General features: G+C 45.1%; 1 protein-coding gene across 2 annotated transcripts in view; it reads left to right on the forward strand.

The window, feature by feature from the left end:
• The first annotated feature begins 1,211 nt into the window (after positions 1-1,211).
• Positions 1,212-20,970, forward strand: part of ANPEP (alanyl aminopeptidase, membrane) — a 104,367-nt gene continuing 84,608 nt past the window's right edge. The window contains exons 1-4 of one of the 2 annotated variants that reach the window (XM_085845830.1): positions 1,212-2,086; positions 2,238-2,380; positions 3,036-3,163; positions 6,780-6,906. In XM_085845830.1, coding sequence (XP_085701956.1) covers positions 1,242-2,086; positions 2,238-2,380; positions 3,036-3,163; positions 6,780-6,906 — 1,243 coding nt within the window. In that variant the 5' untranslated portion in view covers positions 1,212-1,241. The remainder of the gene's footprint in view (positions 2,087-2,237; positions 2,381-3,035; positions 3,164-6,779; positions 6,907-20,970) is intronic. The other variant, XM_085845831.1, reaches the window with a different exon arrangement.

Raw genomic sequence — 20,970 nt, forward strand, 5'->3', positions numbered from 1 at the left:
TCAAAAGCTTCCACTAACTTAATTGTACCCATCGTGGCATTGTTCAATAATGCCCGCAAACCATCGTTGCCTCACGGCAAGTTAGATGTAATAAGCTAACTAAAAGAAATCACAACACACGCCTTTGATTCTCCCAATAGACAAAAGGAAAGAGATCTGACGACACACATACTTAACGACATAACTGACTTTTGGGACATCTGTATGTTGAATGCAAATGGTTTCCAGATCCGTAACAATATATATTGGTTCGTGGGTGCCAGCAGTGACCACTATTTTCGTTGTGTCTGTGTGTCTATCTGTCTGTCTGTCTGTCTGTTTGTGACTCTCTCCAGAGCATAGCTCCGTGACGTTTGATGCGATCTTGATGAAACTTGGACACAAGCGAGATATCATGGTCTCGTTGTGTCTTTTTGTATGAGGGGCATCCCACGCCCCTTGTGGGCGGAGCCACGCACACTTGAACTTTTTATTTATTTATTTATTCTCCATTTTTTTCTCGCAATTTCATTTCCTAGAAGCTGTGCATAATGTCCACAAGTACAACATAAAAAATCCGATTAGATTTGGTCAATTTTGACAGAAGAGATAGGTTTTCACGGTAGGGCTTCCTCAAAAGCTTCCACTAACTCAATTGTACCTATCGTGGATTTGTTCAATAATGCCCGCGAACCATCGTCGCCTCCCAGCTAGTAGTTTTTATTTTTATTTTGCACAAAATCTCCCTTCATGCCATGACATGTGAGTGAAACGGGTCTTCTTTCTGTCTGTGCAGCATGCTCTTGGTGCCAGGGTATATGGACATGATGGAGCCGTGAGGTTACCTTCTTGTATTGTTTATGGCATGCAGATACAAAAATGACTATAAAACTTGTGCAAATCACCGAGTTCAGATGTGCATAGTACAAAGTCAGGACATGCATGGTGTGTGCGATGATGGTTGTACTGAAGGGAGCGCAGTGCACAAGGAGTTGAGACCATGAGAAAGTGTATATCAACAACATGAGGCTAACGTGCTGGGTTTTTTAACCTTTGCTTTTGAGGAAAAGTTTGTGCCAACACCTGCTACTTTGTATAAGTCAGCAGCATCGAATTGTTGTATTGTTTTTGGAGTTGAAGTTCACTTGCGACCCATTAATATTTAAACCCGACGATACATGTTGGAGCAGCGAGGTCAATGTCCGATGCAAGTTGCTCTATAAAAGGCTGTCTTAGTTCTGTTCTTCATTTAACCAGGCACCATGGGCAAGGGTTACTATGTCAGTTTCAAGGTGGCAATATGCTTAGGACTCGCAGTGATTGTGGTCATCGTGGCTGTGGGACTTGTGGTAGGACTAGTGACCGAGAAAGTTCAAAGTGATCAGAAAAGTGATATCACAACTCGAGCACCGATCAAGTCATCGACATTTAAAGCATCAAGCGAGCCATTTACAAGTCAAGCATCAAGCGAGCCATTTACAAGTCAAGCTTCAAGCGAGCCATTTACAAGTCAAGCTTCAAGCGAGCCATTTACAAGTCAAGCTTCAAGCGAGCCATTTACAAGTCAAGCATCAAGCGAGCCATTTACAAGTCAAGCATCAAGCGAGCCATTTACAAGTCAAGCATCAAGCGAGCCATTTACAAGTCAAGCATCAAGCGAGCCATTTACAAGTCGAGCATCAAGCGAGCCATCTACCCAAAATATTCCGGACACCACTCCTTCTCAAGATCAATTTTCTTACCGCCTTCCAAACAATGTCATTCCCATCCATTATGAGCTGGAGCTGCAGCCATTTCTGGACCTGAATGATGATGCTTACAACTTTTCTGGTAAAGTAAAAATCTTCATGCAATGTACAAATTCTACATCCACACTGTTGATCCACAGCCACAAACTCCAGTACGATGGCCCTATCAGTCTCACCGATGATGAAGAGCAAACACTGAATGTCACCCCTGGGTTTGATACAAAGCATCAGTACCTGACCTTGGACGTGAATCTGACAGCTGGAAAGTCATACACCTTTGCGGCAAACTTCAGAGGAAATCTCACCAATGACCTCGCTGGGTTTTACCGAAGCGAGTATATGGAAAATGGCAAAACAAAGTGAGTTCTCCAATGGATAATAGTTCAGCTGTGGAAACTATCTGCAGGTCCTACTTGGACTGACCTACAAGTGCTTAGTATTTATCGTTGGGTGGACCTCAATGGGATGGGTCACATTGGACTCCCTCTCCTCCTTCCTTTCCTCTCCCAGGGTAATGGCCACATCTCAAATGGAACCCGCTGATGCTCGCAAAGCCTTTCCTTGCTTCGACGAACCAGCGATGAAGGCGACGTTTAATGTCACCTTGATTCACAATTGCGACCGTGTCCCTCTGTCCAACATGCCCAACATCTGTGAGTTTAATGTGACAGTTACCTGGGATAGGCTTCTATGTTAGGTTAATAACACATTACCTTGGTTAAAGTTCCCAGTGAATGGGAACTGTGTGTTTGACCTTTAGTGTGAAAGTAATGATGAGGGTTAATTAGAATTAAACAAAATATACCAATAACCCTGATTATACCTTGATAATCTGTACAATGGTGTTTTTTTAAATGGTAAAACCTATAGCGATATGAACATGTAAGCACTTTTTAAATCCACAGATCATGAGACTGGCTTGTGGCAAGCAAGGATGTGATGATGGATCATTTCGTCTCCTTATCTAAACGCATAGTCATTAACCTCATATGACGACAGTTCTTGATGGTTTTAGGGTTGAGGACTGCATTTCTGCCGTACCCACTTCTCCACCACCTTTTAACTTGGACAACTGACTGCCATACCTCGTATCTCGATGCAATTTGTACTTTTCTCGTAAACTCAAGCATTCAGCCGCGATTGTTCACCTGCAAATGAAAGAAAATGGTATTGGTATAGAATAAGATGTATTGTATGAAAAAATGGCAAAGAACAACCATTAGATAAGTGAAAACCATATTACAATGACTTGCACGCATATGTATGAATGGGACAAGTTTACATTTCTACTCGCTCTGTGATTTGCAGCAACCACCTCAATCGATGAAAAATGGTGTAAGACCAAGTTTAGTCAAACCCCGCCAATGTCCACTTACTTGATGGCCTTTATCGTCTCGGATTTCACCTGCATAGAAGGTGAAGCCAATACAACTCGGGTAAGCATTCAATTTGGTGCTTTGTGGTGAGTATTGTGCATAGAATTATTATTTGTTGAGGTTGTGGGGAGATTCACTTACCTTGGCAGTGATATTCATGTCTCTGCTGGCTGTGAGTCAGAGGTCGATAGACGTCTGGGTCGGGCCTGCGGAGTCATGGATTCACTGGATCATGGGGTATAGCGCTGCCGGTACCTGTGCGGGAGGACAAAAGTCCGAGTCTTCAGGTCCTTCGGGATTGCAGCTCTCGGACATCGGGATTGCAGCTCTCTCTGAGGTTCGGAGACCGGATTGCGGCGAGATAATGGTGGGTGGTTACACCTACTATTGGTCTGGTCGCTCTGATGGTTACCATACCCAAGGAGTTGCTGTAGCTGTGTCCAATAAGCTGACCCCAATGATAATTGAGGTAACACCGGTCAACGAGCGTATTATGAGATTAAGGATTCGTCACTCCTTAGGTGTCATTTCCCTGGTCTCTATTTATGCTCCGACTGAGGCGAGTGATCTTACCGTGAAGGATGCATTCTACGCCACACTCGAGTCTGTGGTTGATCAGTGCCCCAGACGAGATACACTTCTAGTGTTGGGGGATTTCAATGCATCGACTGGAACTGATAGGGATGGTTATGAGGTGTGTGTTGGTCCCCATGGGTCAGGAACTATGAACCAGAATAGCACTAAGTTCCTTGACTTTGCAAGAAGTCATGGACTTAGGAGTGGCTGGTTCATGGTTTCAGCGCCCGCAAGCTCATCGCTGGACTTGGTATTCCAACGCTGGCGGTGTGGCAAAGGAGATTGACCATGTCCTCATTGACGGTCGTTGGAGGATGATCCAGAACTGCCCAGGGTCTACCGGAGTGCTCAGTTCCTCAATACTGACCACAGGCTTGTTGTAGCAACTCTAAAGCTGCACCTTAAATCCTGGAGAATGGTACCATCCCAGCCTAGGCTGGATGTTGCCAAGCTCAGGGATGAGAGAGTAGCTGAGGAGTTTGCGAACAGGCTGAGTGGACACTTGGGGGGTCTGGGTGCTTTGGGGGGTCCTGAAGAGTTGTGGAGCACCTTCAAGACCACCGTCCTTGATGTTGCCGGTGGATGCCTTGGAGTTCACCGCAGGGCAAAAGAAGAATTTTGTCTCTCAAGGGACACTGGATACCATTGACCAGAGTCGCAGGGCCAGGCTGAATGGCAGAGCTGAGCTGTTCAGGGAGCTGAGGCGTAAAACTGTACGTGCACTGAGGGTGGACAAGGAGGCCTATGTGCGAGGAATCTGTGAGGGGGTAGAGCATCACCTGTGGACAGGTGATTCTCGTCCCGCTTACAGGGGAATTCGCGCATTACGTTCATCCAAGCCCATCCCTCGGAGCACTGCAGTTCGAGCAGAGAGTGGTAGGCTATTGACAGAGGAGTCTGAAGTGAAGGCCCGCTGGGCCGGTTACTTTGAGCAGTTGTACCAGGCTGATCCCCCAGCTGTCGAGTTGGACGTCAAGGGTGTTACAATCCCTGTTGCTGACCCTCGAATCAACTGTGGTCCACCATCGCTTGTGGAAACACGGGCTGCGGTGAACCAGTTGAAACGGGGCAAAGCTCCAGGGATCTGTGGCATCCATGCTGAACTTCTCAAGGCTGGTGGAAATGCTGCACTCGCGTCGTTGCATGCAGTTTTGTGCTCTGCCTGGAACACAGGCATCATCCCCACTGACTGGAAGAGGGGCCTTGTTGTCCCTCTCTGGAAAGGAAGGGTGATCGCCAAGACTGCAACAACTACCGGGGGGTGACGCTGCTCTCAGTGCTGGGCAAGGTCTTTGCTCGGATAATTCTTGATAGGGTTCGCAACCATCTGCTTGAGCACCAGCGTCCAGAGCAGTCAGGCTTTACACCAAAGAGGTCAACGATTGACCGTATCCTTGCTCTTCGTGTCCTCACCTCACGCAGACGAGTTTCGGCAGGGGCTGCTTGCAGCCGATGTTGATCTTGATGATTAAAGCGTTTGATTCAGTGAATCGGGATGTCCTCTGGAGGATTCTTGGTCTTCGTGGGGAGCCACCGAAACTGATCGTTCTGATGTCTGAACTCTACTCTGGTACTGAGAGTGCTGTGAAGTGTGGTGTTGCCGCCTTTGACTTATTTCCAGTTGTTACAGGCGTTCCGTCAGGGATGTGTACTTGCCCCCCACACTTTTCAGCACTTGTATGGACTGGATTTTGGGAGGATGTCGGAGAGATCAAGTTGCGGTGCATCGTTTGGCAATGTCAAGATCTCGGACCTTGATTTTGCAGATGATGCAGTCATCTTTGCGGAGACTTTAGACATCCTCTTGGGGGCCCTCGAGGTGCTGAATGAGGAGTCGGAGCCGTTGGGATTCTGAGTTTCTTGGGTCAAAACAAAGATCCAGGCTTTCGGTGACATCTTGGATGCTGCTGTCCTGTCTGTGTCTGTTTGTGGTGAGGATGTTGAGGTCGTGGATAGATTCACTTACCTTGGCAGTGATATTCATGTCTCCGCAGGTTGTGAGCCGGAGGTCAATAGACGTCTGGGTCGGGCCTGGGGAGTCATGGATTCACTGGATCATGGGGTGTGGCGCTGCCGGTACCTGTGCGGGAGGACGAAAGTCCGAGTCTTCAGGTCCTTGGTACTTCCAGTCTTGCTCTATGGGTGCGAGACTTGGACTTTGACCAAGGATCTGAGACGGAGACTTAATTCCTTTGGTACCAGGTCTCTTCGGAGAATCCTTGGCTATCGCTGGTCGGATTTTGTGTCCAACGAGCGGTTGCTGAGAGAGACTCGGATGAGATTTGTTACCTGCATAGTCCGTGAGCGTCAGCTGCGGCTGTATGGACATGTGGCTCGTTTTCCTGACGCTGATCCTGCTCACCAGATTCTCTCAGCGAGGGAGTCTCATGAGTGGAGGAGGCCAGTGGGCCGACCACGTGCCTCATGGTTGCAGCAGGTTGACCATCATCTCAAGGAGATGGGGATGGGCCTGGCATCTGCCTGGGGGATGGCCAGACGGAGGCCCCTGGAGTACCGGCGGAAAGTTGACGCAGCGACGCGCTGTTCTGGCACATGCTCCCATACCTGACCTGACCTTCAGGTCCTTGGTGCTTCCAGTCTTGCTCTATGGATGCGAGACTTGGACTCTGACCAGGGATCTGAGACGAGACTTAATTCCTTTGGTACCAGGTCTTTTCGGAGAATCCTTGGCTATCGCTGGTCGGACTTTGTGTCCAACAAGCGGTTGCTGTGAGAGACTCAAATGAGGTTTGTTCTCTGTATAGTCCGTGAGTGTCAGCTGTGGCTGTATGGACAAGTGGCTCGTTTTCCTGACGCTGATCCTGCTCACCAGATTCTCTCAGCAGGGGAGTCTCGTGAGTGGAGGAGGCCAATGGGCCGACCACACGCCTCGTGGTTGCAGCAGGTTGACCGGCATCTCAAGGAGATTGGGATGGGCCTGGCATCTGCCTGGGGGATGGCCAGACGGAGGCCCCTGGAGTACCAGTGGAAAGTGGACGCAGCGATGTGCTGTTATGGCACATGCTCCCATACCTGACCTGAATTATTATTTCACCTGCAGCAAGGCAAAAACCATGAGTGCTTTGCTTTCTTCTTTCAGGTCAGAGTTTTCGCTCGGAAATCTGAGATTGATACAGGGAGAGCCGAATATGCCTTGAACGTTTCCAAGACAGTACTGAATTATTTTGGAGACTTATTTGATTACCCGTACTTTCTCCCCAAGTCTGGTAAGTCGATTACCTCTTTCATCACACATTTTATTTCATTTAATGCACATATTAGTAATGTACCCTTTGGTTACAAAATGTGAACCGATAGGGTAACCAGAATGCCATGAACTTGCTCCTCTTTAAGTTGTTTCGTCTTGGTTGTTTTGGTTCACGAGCGCCAGCCAGAGTGACCAGTACATTAATTATGTCTGTGTGTCTGTATGTATATCTGTTTGTCTGCCCAGAGCACAACTTTGTGGGATGTGATCCGATTTGGATGAAACTTGAATATGATGTTTATCAATGCATAGTTTTGTCTTCCTGGCATTGAGCATCCCACGCCCATTGTGGGCGGAGCGACGCCCACTTGTAATTTTTGTTTTTTTTCATATTTTTCTCGATTTTTTTTTTAATCGAAATTCCCGCTTGAGAAATTGTGCGCATTGGCCGTATGTACAACATGTAAAAAATTCAGTTTGATTCGGTCAATTTTGAGGGAGAAGATAGGTTTTGAAGAAATGGGCGGTGACAGATAGTAGGGTAGCAGCTAAGATTGTCCATTGTGGGTGGAGCCACGCCCACTTGAAATTTTTCTTTTTTGGTTCACGAGCGCCAGCCAAAGTGACCACTATATTCGTTATGTCTGTGTGTGTGTCTGTCTGTCTGTCCAGAGCATAACTCCGTGCACTTTGATCCGATCTGATGAAACTTGGTTATTTGTTCGATATCAATGTCTAGTTGTGTTTTCCTGGACAAGGGCGTGCTACGCCCATTGTGGGCGGAGCCACGCCCCAAAAATAGCCATTTTTAGGGGGTAGTCGGATTAAAAATCTATCTTCTCCTTGGGAATTGACTGAATGCAATGGGTTCTTCGGTATTTGAATAGCAAAATTAATTATCTAAAACTTGTCTTTGTCCGATTTTTCTTTTTCGTCCCAAGGTCAAGGTCACAAGATTGCGAATTTGCTGAGAGAGACTCAAATGAGATTTGAGTTTAAAAACTTAGAAAATTGCGAATTTTGACATAAAAATCATACGACCGCCCAAACTTTGAGAGCTGGGATGACAATATTTTTTATGCATAATCTTGAGGTCATTCCCCACCTAAAGTCTTGAAACCATTTTGCTCTATCTCTAACACCTTGCCCGTGGCGCCCCCTTCAAGTTTGTTTTTTTACGCTGATTTCATCAAAGTATGGATAATCCGAGGAGTGTGAAATGCCATACAGCCTTATGACGTTATATTCTTCCTGGAATGTTCCAGAGGAAGTTTTGCACCAAAGCTCATAATCCTTGACCTTTGACCTTTAAAGGCCACAAAGGTCAAATTTTCAAAGTTGTGGGAATTGAACCGGGTTTTCGACCTTCTTCGACGAACTAACTCCAATAAGCTATATCACGTATCCTGTTTCCTTATTTTAATGTCCACTACATTGTTTTGTGACCTTTAAAGGTTATGCAAAGGTCAAATTTGAAAGTTGTTGAACGAAACCGGGTTTTTGACATATTTTGCAGCTAATAACTTGTCACTCGTACCACATCATGTTGATCATTTTTATAACTTGGTCAAACATTATCACATTGTATCATCCTTGACTTCTGAAACAATCTACATTGTCAAATACCTCTTGTGAACCATCGTCGCCTCCCGGCTTGTTTTTATTATTACTATTATTATTTGATTCGGTGCTGCGTAAGGCATTTTATCGTAGATTACATCATCCATCATGAGATGATATTAAGTGGAGTGAACCATGCTTGAAGGTATTAAATAATCCTGGTACCTATCAAAAAGAGTAGGCCATTCTTTGCTGGTACTATATTTACAAATTATTGTCTTGACTACCAGAAATTTATGGCATACCTCCTCACGTATTGGCTGCATGGAACCACTTTGTCTGCTTTTAAACTTTAGTGGATTTTACATACACACACAGACAGCGTGAATATGCACATCCAATTCTGATGTGTCATACGCTGTTACAGAGCATCGGTGAAGCCGAAGGAGTTTCTTGGCAAGGGTTATATTGGGTAGTTTGGCATTGCCTGGCCAGCAGGAATTTGGCCATGGTGCAAGGCGACAGCTTGCCTGCTCTTCACGAAGGACACAGTGAGATCTTTAATTGCCACCAATTACTCCCAGTTTACTGTCCACTCGAGGGACGGCACACGCATTGATGAATCACCCTGCCTGTTAAACACTGGGATGAGAGTTTTTAGCTGGGTCGGGTCTCAAACCTAGGCGAGACTGCTTTGAAGCGAGTGTGTACGCCTCTTGGCCATTCTGTCAGCATGATTGACCAAAAACCCTTCTCATTAATTGTTCATCAATCATAAATGAATCCAAAGTGCTTCCGCACCTTCTTGCAGTCGTTGGTTTATTCTGCACATCTTCTGGATCCAATCAGACTCAAATGTATCAAATTTGCAAAGAAAGGTTCCAGATCCAAACCTATAGGTATCCCCAGTTTGTTGAATATCCTGCAGCTAAATGTAAGGTATCCCTTGTTCAAGAAAAAAAAATTGAATTCTTTCTTCAAGTTTATTATTTGAAAAACTCCATGAAGATAGACTTTCCTTTACAAACTAGTATGATATTTTTGATAGAGTGTAATGTACTCCTCACTACCTCCAGTAAATGCTTTATCTACTGCTCTGGCCAACTTGGCTGATCGACATTTGATCGACATTTCGCTTTTTACATGTCGATAATGTTGTGGATGCTATCAATTACATGTTTGGAATTATCTCTGATCCATAATGTTTTAACATCAGAATATAACCTCACCCTTTCATGGAGGGTTTGCAAGCATTTGAAAATTGGTCTCATAAGCAGGGTCATATTCAGGACTCCTGTGACCATAGAGAGCATAAGTTCGTTTGAGGATGGATTTTGTTACTTTGGGGTATTTAGAAAAAAATGAGCTTTTATACCCCTCCCAAAAGTTTTGGCTAACTCCACCAGAGGGCAAAATCCAAAATGGCCACTGGTGGCCATTTGGAAATTACGCAATTATATAACTCTTGAGTAAAATAACTTAGACATGAAATAAGTGTCGTTTTTTTACTAAGGTAATGACTAGGGGTCCATTCCAGTGGTTATTCTTTCATTTTGTGGTCATCTTCAATGTGAAATCCAAGATGGCCACCAACAGCCACATTGAATATATGAGTATTTCACATCTTCCAAACCAGTTTAGGTAGGAAGATGATTAAGGCATTGTTTTCAAGTAATTATATGGTGGGAAATTCATTCCAGGTGTAACTTGTCAACTTGGAGGTCATCTTCGCGATGAAATCCAAAATGGCTGCCAGTGGCCATCTTAGAAAAAAAATTAAAATACATAAATCTTGAGTAAATAAACATCTATATATTAATACTGAAGGACCAATTTTGTGCTCCTCCTCGCGGTCGCGTCACGTTTTTCTCAGTACTGTGACCTGGACTGAAAGAAACTTCGTACCTGTAAGAGTGCATAGCACATAGTGGCAATAGTCAAACTTCAACTCTGAAGCAGAATAAACACTTTTCGTTTTAAATTCGTTTACATGGCGACGTGTGACGTCACCGCTGAGAGGCGTCAGGACGTCATGACATCATCGGTCATTCGCTGACGTCATTACGTCTGTCGTCGACAGACCGTTACCGCTGAGAGGTGTAATTCCACTCCTCGAAAATAGTGTCTGCAATGTAAAACCCTCTTCTGCACATGCTGACTACCTCAGAATGTGAATTTCACACAAAAAATGTAACAAGAAACATTGTATCTTCTATATATTAATACTGAAGGACCAATTTTGTGCTCGTCCCAGCGGTCGCGTCACGTTTTTCTCGGTACTGTGACCTGGACTGAAAGAGACTTCGTACCTGTAAGAGTGCATAGCACATAGTGGCAAGAGTCAACTTTCAACTCTGAAGCAGAATAAACACTTTTCGTTGAGATGGGGGCGAAGAGTGAAGAGGCGGGGGCGGGGGATGAAGAAACGGGGGCAGGGAGTGAGGGGATGGGGGATGAAGAGACGGAGGCAGGGAGTGAAGAGGCGGGGGTGGGGGATGAAGGGACGGGGGTGAGGAGTGAGGAGGCGGGGGCAGGGGATGAAGAGACGGGGGCAGGGAGTGAAGAGGCGGGGGGCAAGGTAAGCAAATTTTTAGGCGGGGGTAAGCAAATTGAAAGCGGGAGATGGGGGGCAGAATGGGGCGGGGGACAAGTGGGCGGGGGCTGGGGTGAATTAGGCGGGGTTGAGTGTGAGGGGGTGGACAGGGGCGGAGGCCCAGGGGCAAGTGGGACGGGGAATCAAGAGACGGGGGATGGGGAGTGAAGAGGCAGTGGCGGGGCTGGGTAATTAAATTTTTAGGCGCGGGTAAGCAAATTGAAGGCGGGGGGTGGGAGGCGGGGGGGGAATGCGGCAGGGGCGGAGGATGAGTAGGAGGGGGCAAGCACGCCCTGTCCAGTCCATGTCCCTCGAGTGTGGGTGAGCTGGTGAGGGTGGTTGAATGAACGGAATCCGTCTGTGATGGGGTTTCGGCTTGTATAGACATGATTTATGAAGTGTCTTTTTGACTACAAATTAATTCCAGGTGTTACTTGCCCATTTTGAGGTCATCGTCAGACCTGAAAATATGATCTTGGTTGTTTCTAACTCATTTTTATGGTCATTTTTGCAGCTCATTCATCATTCAGCTCACGCCTTTCATCATTAATCTTATTGTTGGTGATTTACTTGAGCCAGCAGCAATGATGGTATCGTACCTCAGCTGCAAATGTGTCAGGTGTGGTGTCAATCAGTTTGAGAATGCGATCTCTCATGTCCATGTCGTCTAGTAACACTGTATGCTGTTTAAACATGTTCCAAGCCTTTTTTTGATTTATTAGATACAAAGTATTTAATTTCTGTCTAGGATGCTTTTTGTCTTCTGGACGCATGCACCAGACACATAAGTTTTTATCATGTAGATGCCCTATACTCGAACGTAGATGTTTCGGTGAAGGAGCTGGAAGGGGATTAGCAGCAGCAGATTTCGGAGTCTCGGATGCAGACGTAGATTCACTGCACACACAGCAAAAAAACAAGAAGGTATTGAGTTCATGTGTGTTGGTAACAACTAGCAAACACAAGATCAGTTGAGGAAATCCAAACCCAATAAAACAGCAGGGTTGATCAAAGAGGCAAATGCAGACACAACGAATGAAGTTCAATTGTCAAAATTTTGCACCTCCAATTATGCATAAAAATGCGCAAGTGTAAAGAAAACATGAAACTTACAAACTCAACGAAATAAAATAGTGAGCTGGTACTAGTGTGAACAAATAAGCAGGAACTGTTCTCCAAGCACAAATAGCAGAAAAGGCCAGGGCAAAACAAGGCCAACGCAGTATTTAAAGACTGCAAGTAGAACTGCAACTGTAGGGGTTACCTGCTTTGTTCACTATCTGCAGATTTTAACTTTTCAGCTTGCTGGAGCTTTTGTCTTGCTTGAAATAGACAGGTAACATTCCTTGTGCATGTAAAGACCTTTGTGTCCCTTTTCCCAGTTGACACTCTCATACACCATGCCAAACCTATCTAGCTATCCCCCTCAAATTAGCTGCTTTTTCACGCAAGCTTTGCCACTTTCCACTGGAAATCCCATCAAGTGAGTCTTCCTGATCAATATGATCACCACATTGCAACACACATTGAGGAGGGGGGTTGCTACTTCTGCTACTGGTTGATTATTCAGACATGTTAGTCTGAACTCAGTTAATTCTGTTACTCAACAGTTGGCATGTGATGTGATGACTGATCAGTTGTAGTGGCAGTCGGTGGTATTTTGCAAGCAGAAATCCAATGATCCTGTGATAAAATAAACAGCATAATTACTATAATAGTAAAAATAGCTCCGCAAAGCGGGCGTAACCCCTCAGCTACATGCATTGTAAAAGGAAGCAGTGATATCACGATGATGCAGTCAGTTAGAGCACGTTGGACGTAATATCGAAAATCAATCAGACTTCAAGATGGCTACCGTGGCGGCTAGTGAAAATCGCAGCGAGCCCATTTTCGAAAGGAACCTTCCTCTACCCAACTCCAACACACACACTGCAAAAACGCATTTAATCGGACAAGCCAAGCCGTTCTCAAAATTGACGAAAACCCAATTTCAAGACGACCGCCGTGGCGGCCACACTTAAAATCGCAGCATGCCCATTTTCGAAAGGAACCTTCCTCTACTCAACCCCAACACCCCCTGCAAAAATGGATTTAATCCGACAAGGCATTCTCCTCCAAATCGACGGAAACCAATTTCAAGATGGCTGCCATGGAGGCCACATTGAAAATCGCAGTGCGCCCATTTTCGAAAGGAACCTTCCTCTACTCAATCCCAACATACCCTGCAAAAATGGATTTAATCGGACAAGGCATTCTCCTCGAAATCGACGGAAACCAAAAGTTGACAGACGGACGGACGCCCGGACAACCCCTGTGACGACAATACCCCTTTTTCAGCCGAATTCGGGCTGAGGGGTTAAAAGCTACAAAATTTCGGAAGGTGGGACATATCCAAATATTCAATATGGCCATTGGCAGCCATCTTGAATTTAATGTTAAAGATTACCGCAAAATGAGAAAATAACCACTGAAATGGAATCCTAGTCATTAAATTAGTAAAAAAACAACACTTATTTCATGTCTAAGTTATTTTAGTCAAGAGTAATGTAATTGTGTAATTTCCAAGATGGCTGCCAGTGGCTATTTTGGATTTTGCCCTCTGGTGGAGTTAGCCCACACTTTTGGGAGGGGTATAGAACCTCATTTTTTTCTAAATACCCCAAAGTACCAAAATCCATCCTCAAACAAACTTGTGCTCTCCATGGTCACGGGAGTCCTGGATATGACCCTACTACATTGCCCATGTCACCACATCAGTGGCACAGCCAGGCTGAAAGCCGCTGTCACACCTTGACGTTTTAGCCAGCGTATGGCAACGTATCAAAATGTATGTAAAACGTTGGCCTACGCTCAACTATTGATGTTTTTTTTTTTAAAGTTTTTGGCGTATTCATAACGAGTTGGACGTATGCATAACGTATTAGTAACGTACACAGAACGTTTTAATCACATATAGATAACTTATACCAACGAATGCTTAGCGTGTTGTTGGCGTTCACAACCAATGCCCAACGTTAGTCTAACGTATGCATAGTGTGGCAGCGTATCGCCGACGATCACGTGGCGTAGCCTATTAAAAGGCTGCCGCTCGACGATTCAAATCATAACCGCACTAGACATCAAAGTGTCAAGGCCCTGTCATACCTTGACGTTTTAGCCAGCGTATGCCGACGTATGAAAAATTTGCCGACTACGCTGGCACACGCCGAATACGTTATGGGTAAGTTTTGTATACGTTAAGAGCACGCTGAAGCACGCTGATAAAATTTTTTTTTTCTTCAGCATGATGGTGATATTGACACTTCAATTTCTAGTGCGGTTATGATTTAAATCGTTGAGCGGCAGCCTTTTAATTATATTATCTTATAACCGCACTAGAAATCGAAGTGTCAACATCACCGTCATGCCGAAGAAAAATAAAAAATAAAAAAAACCATGGAGTCTGGAACACTGAGGGATTCCTCCTGTGAAGCCCATTTTTATATACCAATTCCCCTAAATGCTGCCAATACGCCATTATACGGTAGCTGTAAGTTAGAAACATGTTCAGTAAGTTCTGTGGTCGTCCGGAAGACGTCAAATATGTCAATGTGCGTTGGAGATACGTTACTCATACGTTCAAAGCATGTTACTCATAGGTTAGAAATAAGTTTCGGGTACGCTAAACATTACCTCGACGTGTTTCGACTTATGAGTAACTTACAAGTAACGTGTGTCGACGTGAGTCAACGATCGTGTCACGTGCCTACAACTTATGGCCAGTGTATGCGGAACGTGTGAGTCATACGTTGAAAAATTTTGAGTGTTAAAATTTGTCGACGAGCTCGGCGTACTATGACGTATGCCAGCGTGCTTCAGCGTGGTCTTGACATATACAAAACTTACCCATAACGTATTCGACGTGTTCCAGCATTTTAGACAAATTTTTCATACGTTGGCATACGCTGGCTAAATCGTCAAGGTGTGACAGCGGATTAAGCAATGACGCAACAAGCAAACTGAATTCAGAAAAGAATCCCGATACAATATGCGTTCGCAAACAACAACATTTTGGCTGTAATACAGTCTGAGAGTACTTTAAAACTGCATTATCTCTGTGCATTGAACCTTAAATTACTGGGGCTCATGTGGATTTCAGGGATCCAGCAAATAAAGGTAAATGTTTTGGATTTATCTAGAATAGATGTCTTGCCTTTGAGCAATTTAATTAATGCTCTATAATCTCTTTTATTACAATTGCTACTACTTATTTTGTAGTTCTTAGAATGTCCACTATGTTGTGTGTGTGTGTGTGTGTGTGTGTGTGTGTGTGTGTGTGTGTGTGTGTGTGTGTGTGTGTGTGTGTGTGTGTGTGTGTGTGTGTGTGTGTGTGTGTGTGTGTGTGTGTGTGTGTGTGTGTGTGTGTGTTAGTTACATATCCACTGCCGCTGCTCACTTGTAATAACTTGATGTATTGACTCGAAATTTGGGTAGATTGATTGATGAGTGGGAATCACTCAAGTTTCCACCATTTGTGTGTGTTATATAACTGTCAGGATGGCCTAGAGATATGCAGACTCATCTCTAAGCTGTTGAGCCTGCATTTGAATCCCGACACAGCTATAAACTGTCATCCTGGTGTTTCACAGGCAGGGTGATTAATCAATGTGTGTGCTGTCCCTCAAATGGACGTTAAACTTGGCTTTCCATCTGCTGGCTTTATGTTCTGAAAGTTAAAGATCCCACGGAGTCCTTCACAAAGACGAGGCGAGCTATCACCGGCACCCTGAACAAATCCCAAATTTCTGCTCCGAGACAACTTGCCAATGCTCCCGAAGGGAGCGGGTGTTTTTAGTATAACAAATGTGAAGGCGTTAATTTGAGGTTAGTGGATATCGATGGATTACCTGCTGAAAAGCGAAACTTTTAATGGGCCAGTCATGTTTTCAGAATGGACTCGGACCGTATTCGAAAAGTGTTATTTTATGGCTAACTTCAACAGCAAAAATAAGGAAGGGCCATCCATTCAAGTAATACAGCGATGTACTGAATGATGCAATGAAGGAATGCAAGGTTAACCAAAATGCTGGGGAAGATGATGCGCATGACAGAAGCAGGTGTCATATTTAAATTTATAGTGGAGCCACTATATTTGAAGAGACACCAATAGAAGGTCAGCTGCAAAATAATCTCAGAAGGGAAGATGCAGCCATGGCAGTTCACCTTGGGGGCAAGTGCCATGCATGTGGACACCCGTGCAAGAATAATGCTCGGCTATTTTCCCTCTCTTGCCTTTATCCGAGAAGCCAAAATGGCAACAAACCATCATAGATGAAAAAGCGGGAGCCATGGAAAATTGATGCTGAGGAGGAGTGTCGAGCCTCAAAGAAATTAGGAGTCCTGTTCAGATGTTGAAGATTCTTCTCCTCTGAACATAGTCCGGTGGCAGAGCAGCATATTTCTAGTGAACCTTGCAATGTTTGGTAACAATCGTTTTTTGGCTTATTTTGATAGATATTGGTGTCGAGATCAATTTTAGGGTGAGTGGCCACTTGTCACTGCCTTGGCTTTTGCAGAATCCAAGATGGCCACCAAATACAATCAAAATATAAATTAGGTTGTAAATCCTGTTCTAAGTACAGCAAAAGGATGATATTGGTGTCTAAATCTATGTTTTAGAGACCAAGTAGGTGGATTATGATGTTATTGGGTCATTTGCTGGCCATCTTGGTAGCACAAATCCAATATGGCCGCCAAAAATACCTGAAAAATGCCAAAATCACACTAAAAACTAACATAATCGATTGTGAATGCAGTTGAACAATGATCCTGCTGGTTACACATGTGCTTGACATGTTATATAATCTGATTGTGAAGTAATGATGCCGTTTAGAAGCCACCTGGTGCCACCTACTCAAGACGTAAATATCATAGTGCTTCCAATGTGAAATACACCAATATATCGATAACTTTTAACGTTCTTTGTTTTTGTTGCGGGTTCTGATGTGAGTAATGATATGGCTGAAGCAGGAGACAGCAAGGATGCCGAGGAATGCTTCTTCAAGACAGTTTACAACTGTGGGGTTGGGAAGTTGATGCAGTCTTCACAAATCGGCACAATATTGGAAGCTAGTAATCTTCGGCAAGATGATATCAGACTACGAAAAGAACTATCTGATGGATCATCTACTGTTAGATGTCACAAAAATTGTGTATCCAAATATGTATCTCCTTCCACTCTCAATAAATTGGCCAAGCATATGCCAGAGGAAGAGACAGATGATGACTCCAACGCTGGTTCCAAGCGATTGCGTTCGAGTACCGGTGGTGATGTCTTTGACTTTCAGAAGCACTGTTTGTTCTGCCATGACATAACTCCTTGCATATTACCGAATGAGTATGATCCCAAGGTGCCACAACAGTACAGAGTCCCTGCGTCGAGAGTAACCACAGACAAGATGGCTGATGGGGAGACGTACAAGCAGTACCTACTTGACCTTTGTGATAAACGTGGAGATGAACTGGGTAGAATAGTCCGTGACCGTATCATCGGAGCACCATCAGATTTGCACGCTGCAGATGCAATGTATCACCGCCGTTGCAATATGAGTTTCCATCGTGATGCTCAGAGAACTACCACGATCAATAGCAAAGGTACTGCTGATGACCAAGCTTTCGCTGAAACTGTCAAAGTAGTCGGTTATGATCGCTCAAAAGTTTGGAATTCGCTCGATGTTGAAGCAGTATACGCAGACAAGGGTGGATCTGTCATGTCCAGACGTGTCCTTGTTGAGAACGTCATCCAACGTTTCGCTGAAGATATGTTGGTATTACATTCCCCTGGAGTGGCAACGTTACTAGTGTTCAGGAAGCATGTTGCCACAAATCTCAGGCTTGTGGATGATGATCAGAATGGCGACATGGATGAATGTATCTGGAAAGTTGGCAAGCAGATCATGAAGGAGACCAAGGCAGCTAAAGATGACTTCAAATCCTACACTAAGCACATTGATCGAGAATCAGCCTCAGAGTGTATTAGTGAGACGTTGGTGAAACTACTATCAGCTATCAAGCCTACTTTCCACAATTCACTACAATCCATCAAGGTGGGTAATATCGTGAGCTCAGTGGTAACGTCTCAACCGACACCATTACAGATAGCCATAGGTGTACTTCTTGGTGACCATAAGATGATCATCACAGAACTGTACAAGTATAATGTTTCTTGTTGCGACGATGAGGTTCGACGATTCAGAAGGTCAGCGGGTGTTCAATCATCAAAAGCACAGCAGTTAGCTGGACTCAGAGATGCCAGACTGGGTGGACTTGTGCAAATCATCATTGATAACTTTGATGCTGTGATCAGTTCCCAAAACTGCCGCCTCGAATGTCATTACATGGCAATGCTGGCAGCTCAGTGGAAGACCGAACTTGACCACCTTGAAGGTTTGGATACATCGATCCCTCGCCTAATGAAAGAAGAAATGAAGCACCCTATCCCATGAGAGACACGAGTCGTTGAGTATACGGGACCGAAGAAACCTCCTATGCCATTTACTGCTACAAACCGATTTGCCATGTCAGACGACTTTGTACAAGCCACAACAATCTCAATTGGCAGAGCCAAAGATTTAGACTTTAACTTCATCAAAGACGTGCTCTTTGAAGCAAACACTCCTGAGTACAACGGGTACAATACACGTCACTGCCGTGAGTCAGGAATGACCCAGCACCCAAGACAGCTGTGGTATATCTTCCACTCATAAACATGAAGCCAGGGGACCCAACTACTGTCCTAACTTCCATCACCCGAGGATTCGAAGTCACCCGAGCATCCAACCAGGATATTCTCGTTATCACCTGCGATCAGGCCATATATAAGATCGCCGTTGACATCACATTTCATCAACCAGATCTGCTCACCAACATAGTGGTGATTCTTGGTGGGATGCATTTCCTCATGGATTTTGTGAGTTGCGTTGGCACTCTCATGGCAGACAGCGGCCTGAAAGAGATTCTGATGACGTCCTTCGGCTCCGTCGATAAGATGTTGCAAGGAAAGAAATATCCACAGAATGTTCGGGCACTGAGATTGCTCACAGAGGAGCTGCTTCGACCAGTGTTTGTGAGGGAGAATCTACACCTGACCAGCATGGATGATTTGGAAAAACTACTTGATGAGATCGCCACTCAAAGTCGTACCACAAAGCTGTGGGTGTACAACGTCATCAAACCCACATTTCTAATGATGATGTTTTGTCGGGCGATGCATGAAGGTGACTGGCCACTCCACATCAAAACAGCAGAATCAATGCTGCCATACATGTTCGCAGCCCACAAGTACAACTATGCAAGGTATGGCCTCTACTACGTATGCTCCATGACTTGGTTGGGACCAGAGATTCTGGACAAGTTCTGCAGAGGAGAGCAGTCACTACACCACACTGCTGGTGTCTACAACGGACAGTGGAGCGACATGTTTATTGAAACAAACTGGATGAGGAAGGGGCATGGGCCGGGTGGCATCATTGGCAACACAGAAAATCCTCAAACGATAGCGACATGGGTGTACAGTATAGATGTGACCATGACCCTGACTGGTGACCTTAAGAAGATGTCTGGAGCTGACAAGAAGGTACAGCTTAACCACAAGGAGGAATCTACCAGTCGCATTCGTCGAGATGGCAATGATCGTAAATCACTGAAGGCTACTCTAGAGTCATGCATTGACCCATTGGATCCAGCTACCCACGATGCAGGATGTCTGCTCAACATCTCCAATGGTCAACTAGCTCAACGGAATGTTAATGTTGACAAGGCAGTGGAGATTGGAGCTGATCCGCTGATCCAGTTTGAAGCATTATGGCCAGAGGGCTTTTACAGCTCACTCGCAAAACAGGTGACAACCTTCGTCACAAAGAAGAAACGTCTAACAATCGATGATAATCCCGTCATGGATCAAGAGGCTATATACGCTTGGGTGATTGGCCTTCTCAGGAGCGAGCGCGATCTCGATCTGGAACAAGTCCTCTCCACAGAGCTAACTGCATATCCGCCCTCGATGTTTCAAGCTGATGGCCAGATGCGAGTGGCAACGGGAAAATCCACACTGAAAAAGAACCTCCAAGTCGAAGTTTCACAACGCCTTATCACTAAGGCCAACATCTATGGTGATTGATGTTTCCGCTCTTTTGTGGACATTAGAATGGCCATCCCAAGGAACCGTTGACACGTTCATTTCGGTGTTCAAGGTCTGGGTCAATGCGCGGCTGCTTGAAGCTGATGTCCACCTGTGTTTTGATCGTTATTATGACTACTCTACAAAAAGCAGCACCAGATCAGCTCGAGCCAGCGCTACCCAGGTCCATCAGCTCGAACGGAAAACTCCACTGCCGGCTCGGGACGCAGTACTTAAGAACTCAGCCAATAAAAAACAACTCAACACACTGATTTGTGAATCAATCCTGAGTGATGACAACTTCCTGCAGCATGCGACACAGGACCACCAGTTGGTGGTTACTGGGGAAAATGACACACCTACGCAGGTATCGAAGGGTCATAAGTCGCCTCGTCTAGACCTAGCATCAACACATGAAGAAGCTGACATCCTCCTGACACAACAGGCCATCCATTTGGCAAAATACCATCCAGAATCACGGGTGCGGGTGGTGTGTGATGACACGGATGTGTTCGCGTTACTTGTGTACTACTACTTGAGCGAGAAGCTCCAGTCTTCAATAACTATGCAGTCTCCAATCATTGGTCGGTCTTGCATTGACGTGAAGGAAACCGCTCTTAAACATTCAGCAATCGTACCCGAGCTCTTAGCGCTTCATGCTTTGACTGGTTGTGATTCAGTTGCTGCGACTTGTGGAATTGGGAAAACAAAAGCAATCGCGGCCGCTCGAAAAGGCTACTCTCTGGATCAACTTGGTAAACCCTTGGCAAATA

This window comes from Eptatretus burgeri, chromosome 11 (genome assembly GCF_056783735.1).
Source record: "Eptatretus burgeri isolate ZD-2024b chromosome 11, Ebu_testis_v1, whole genome shotgun sequence".
Taxonomy (NCBI): domain Eukaryota; kingdom Metazoa; phylum Chordata; class Myxini; order Myxiniformes; family Myxinidae; genus Eptatretus; species Eptatretus burgeri.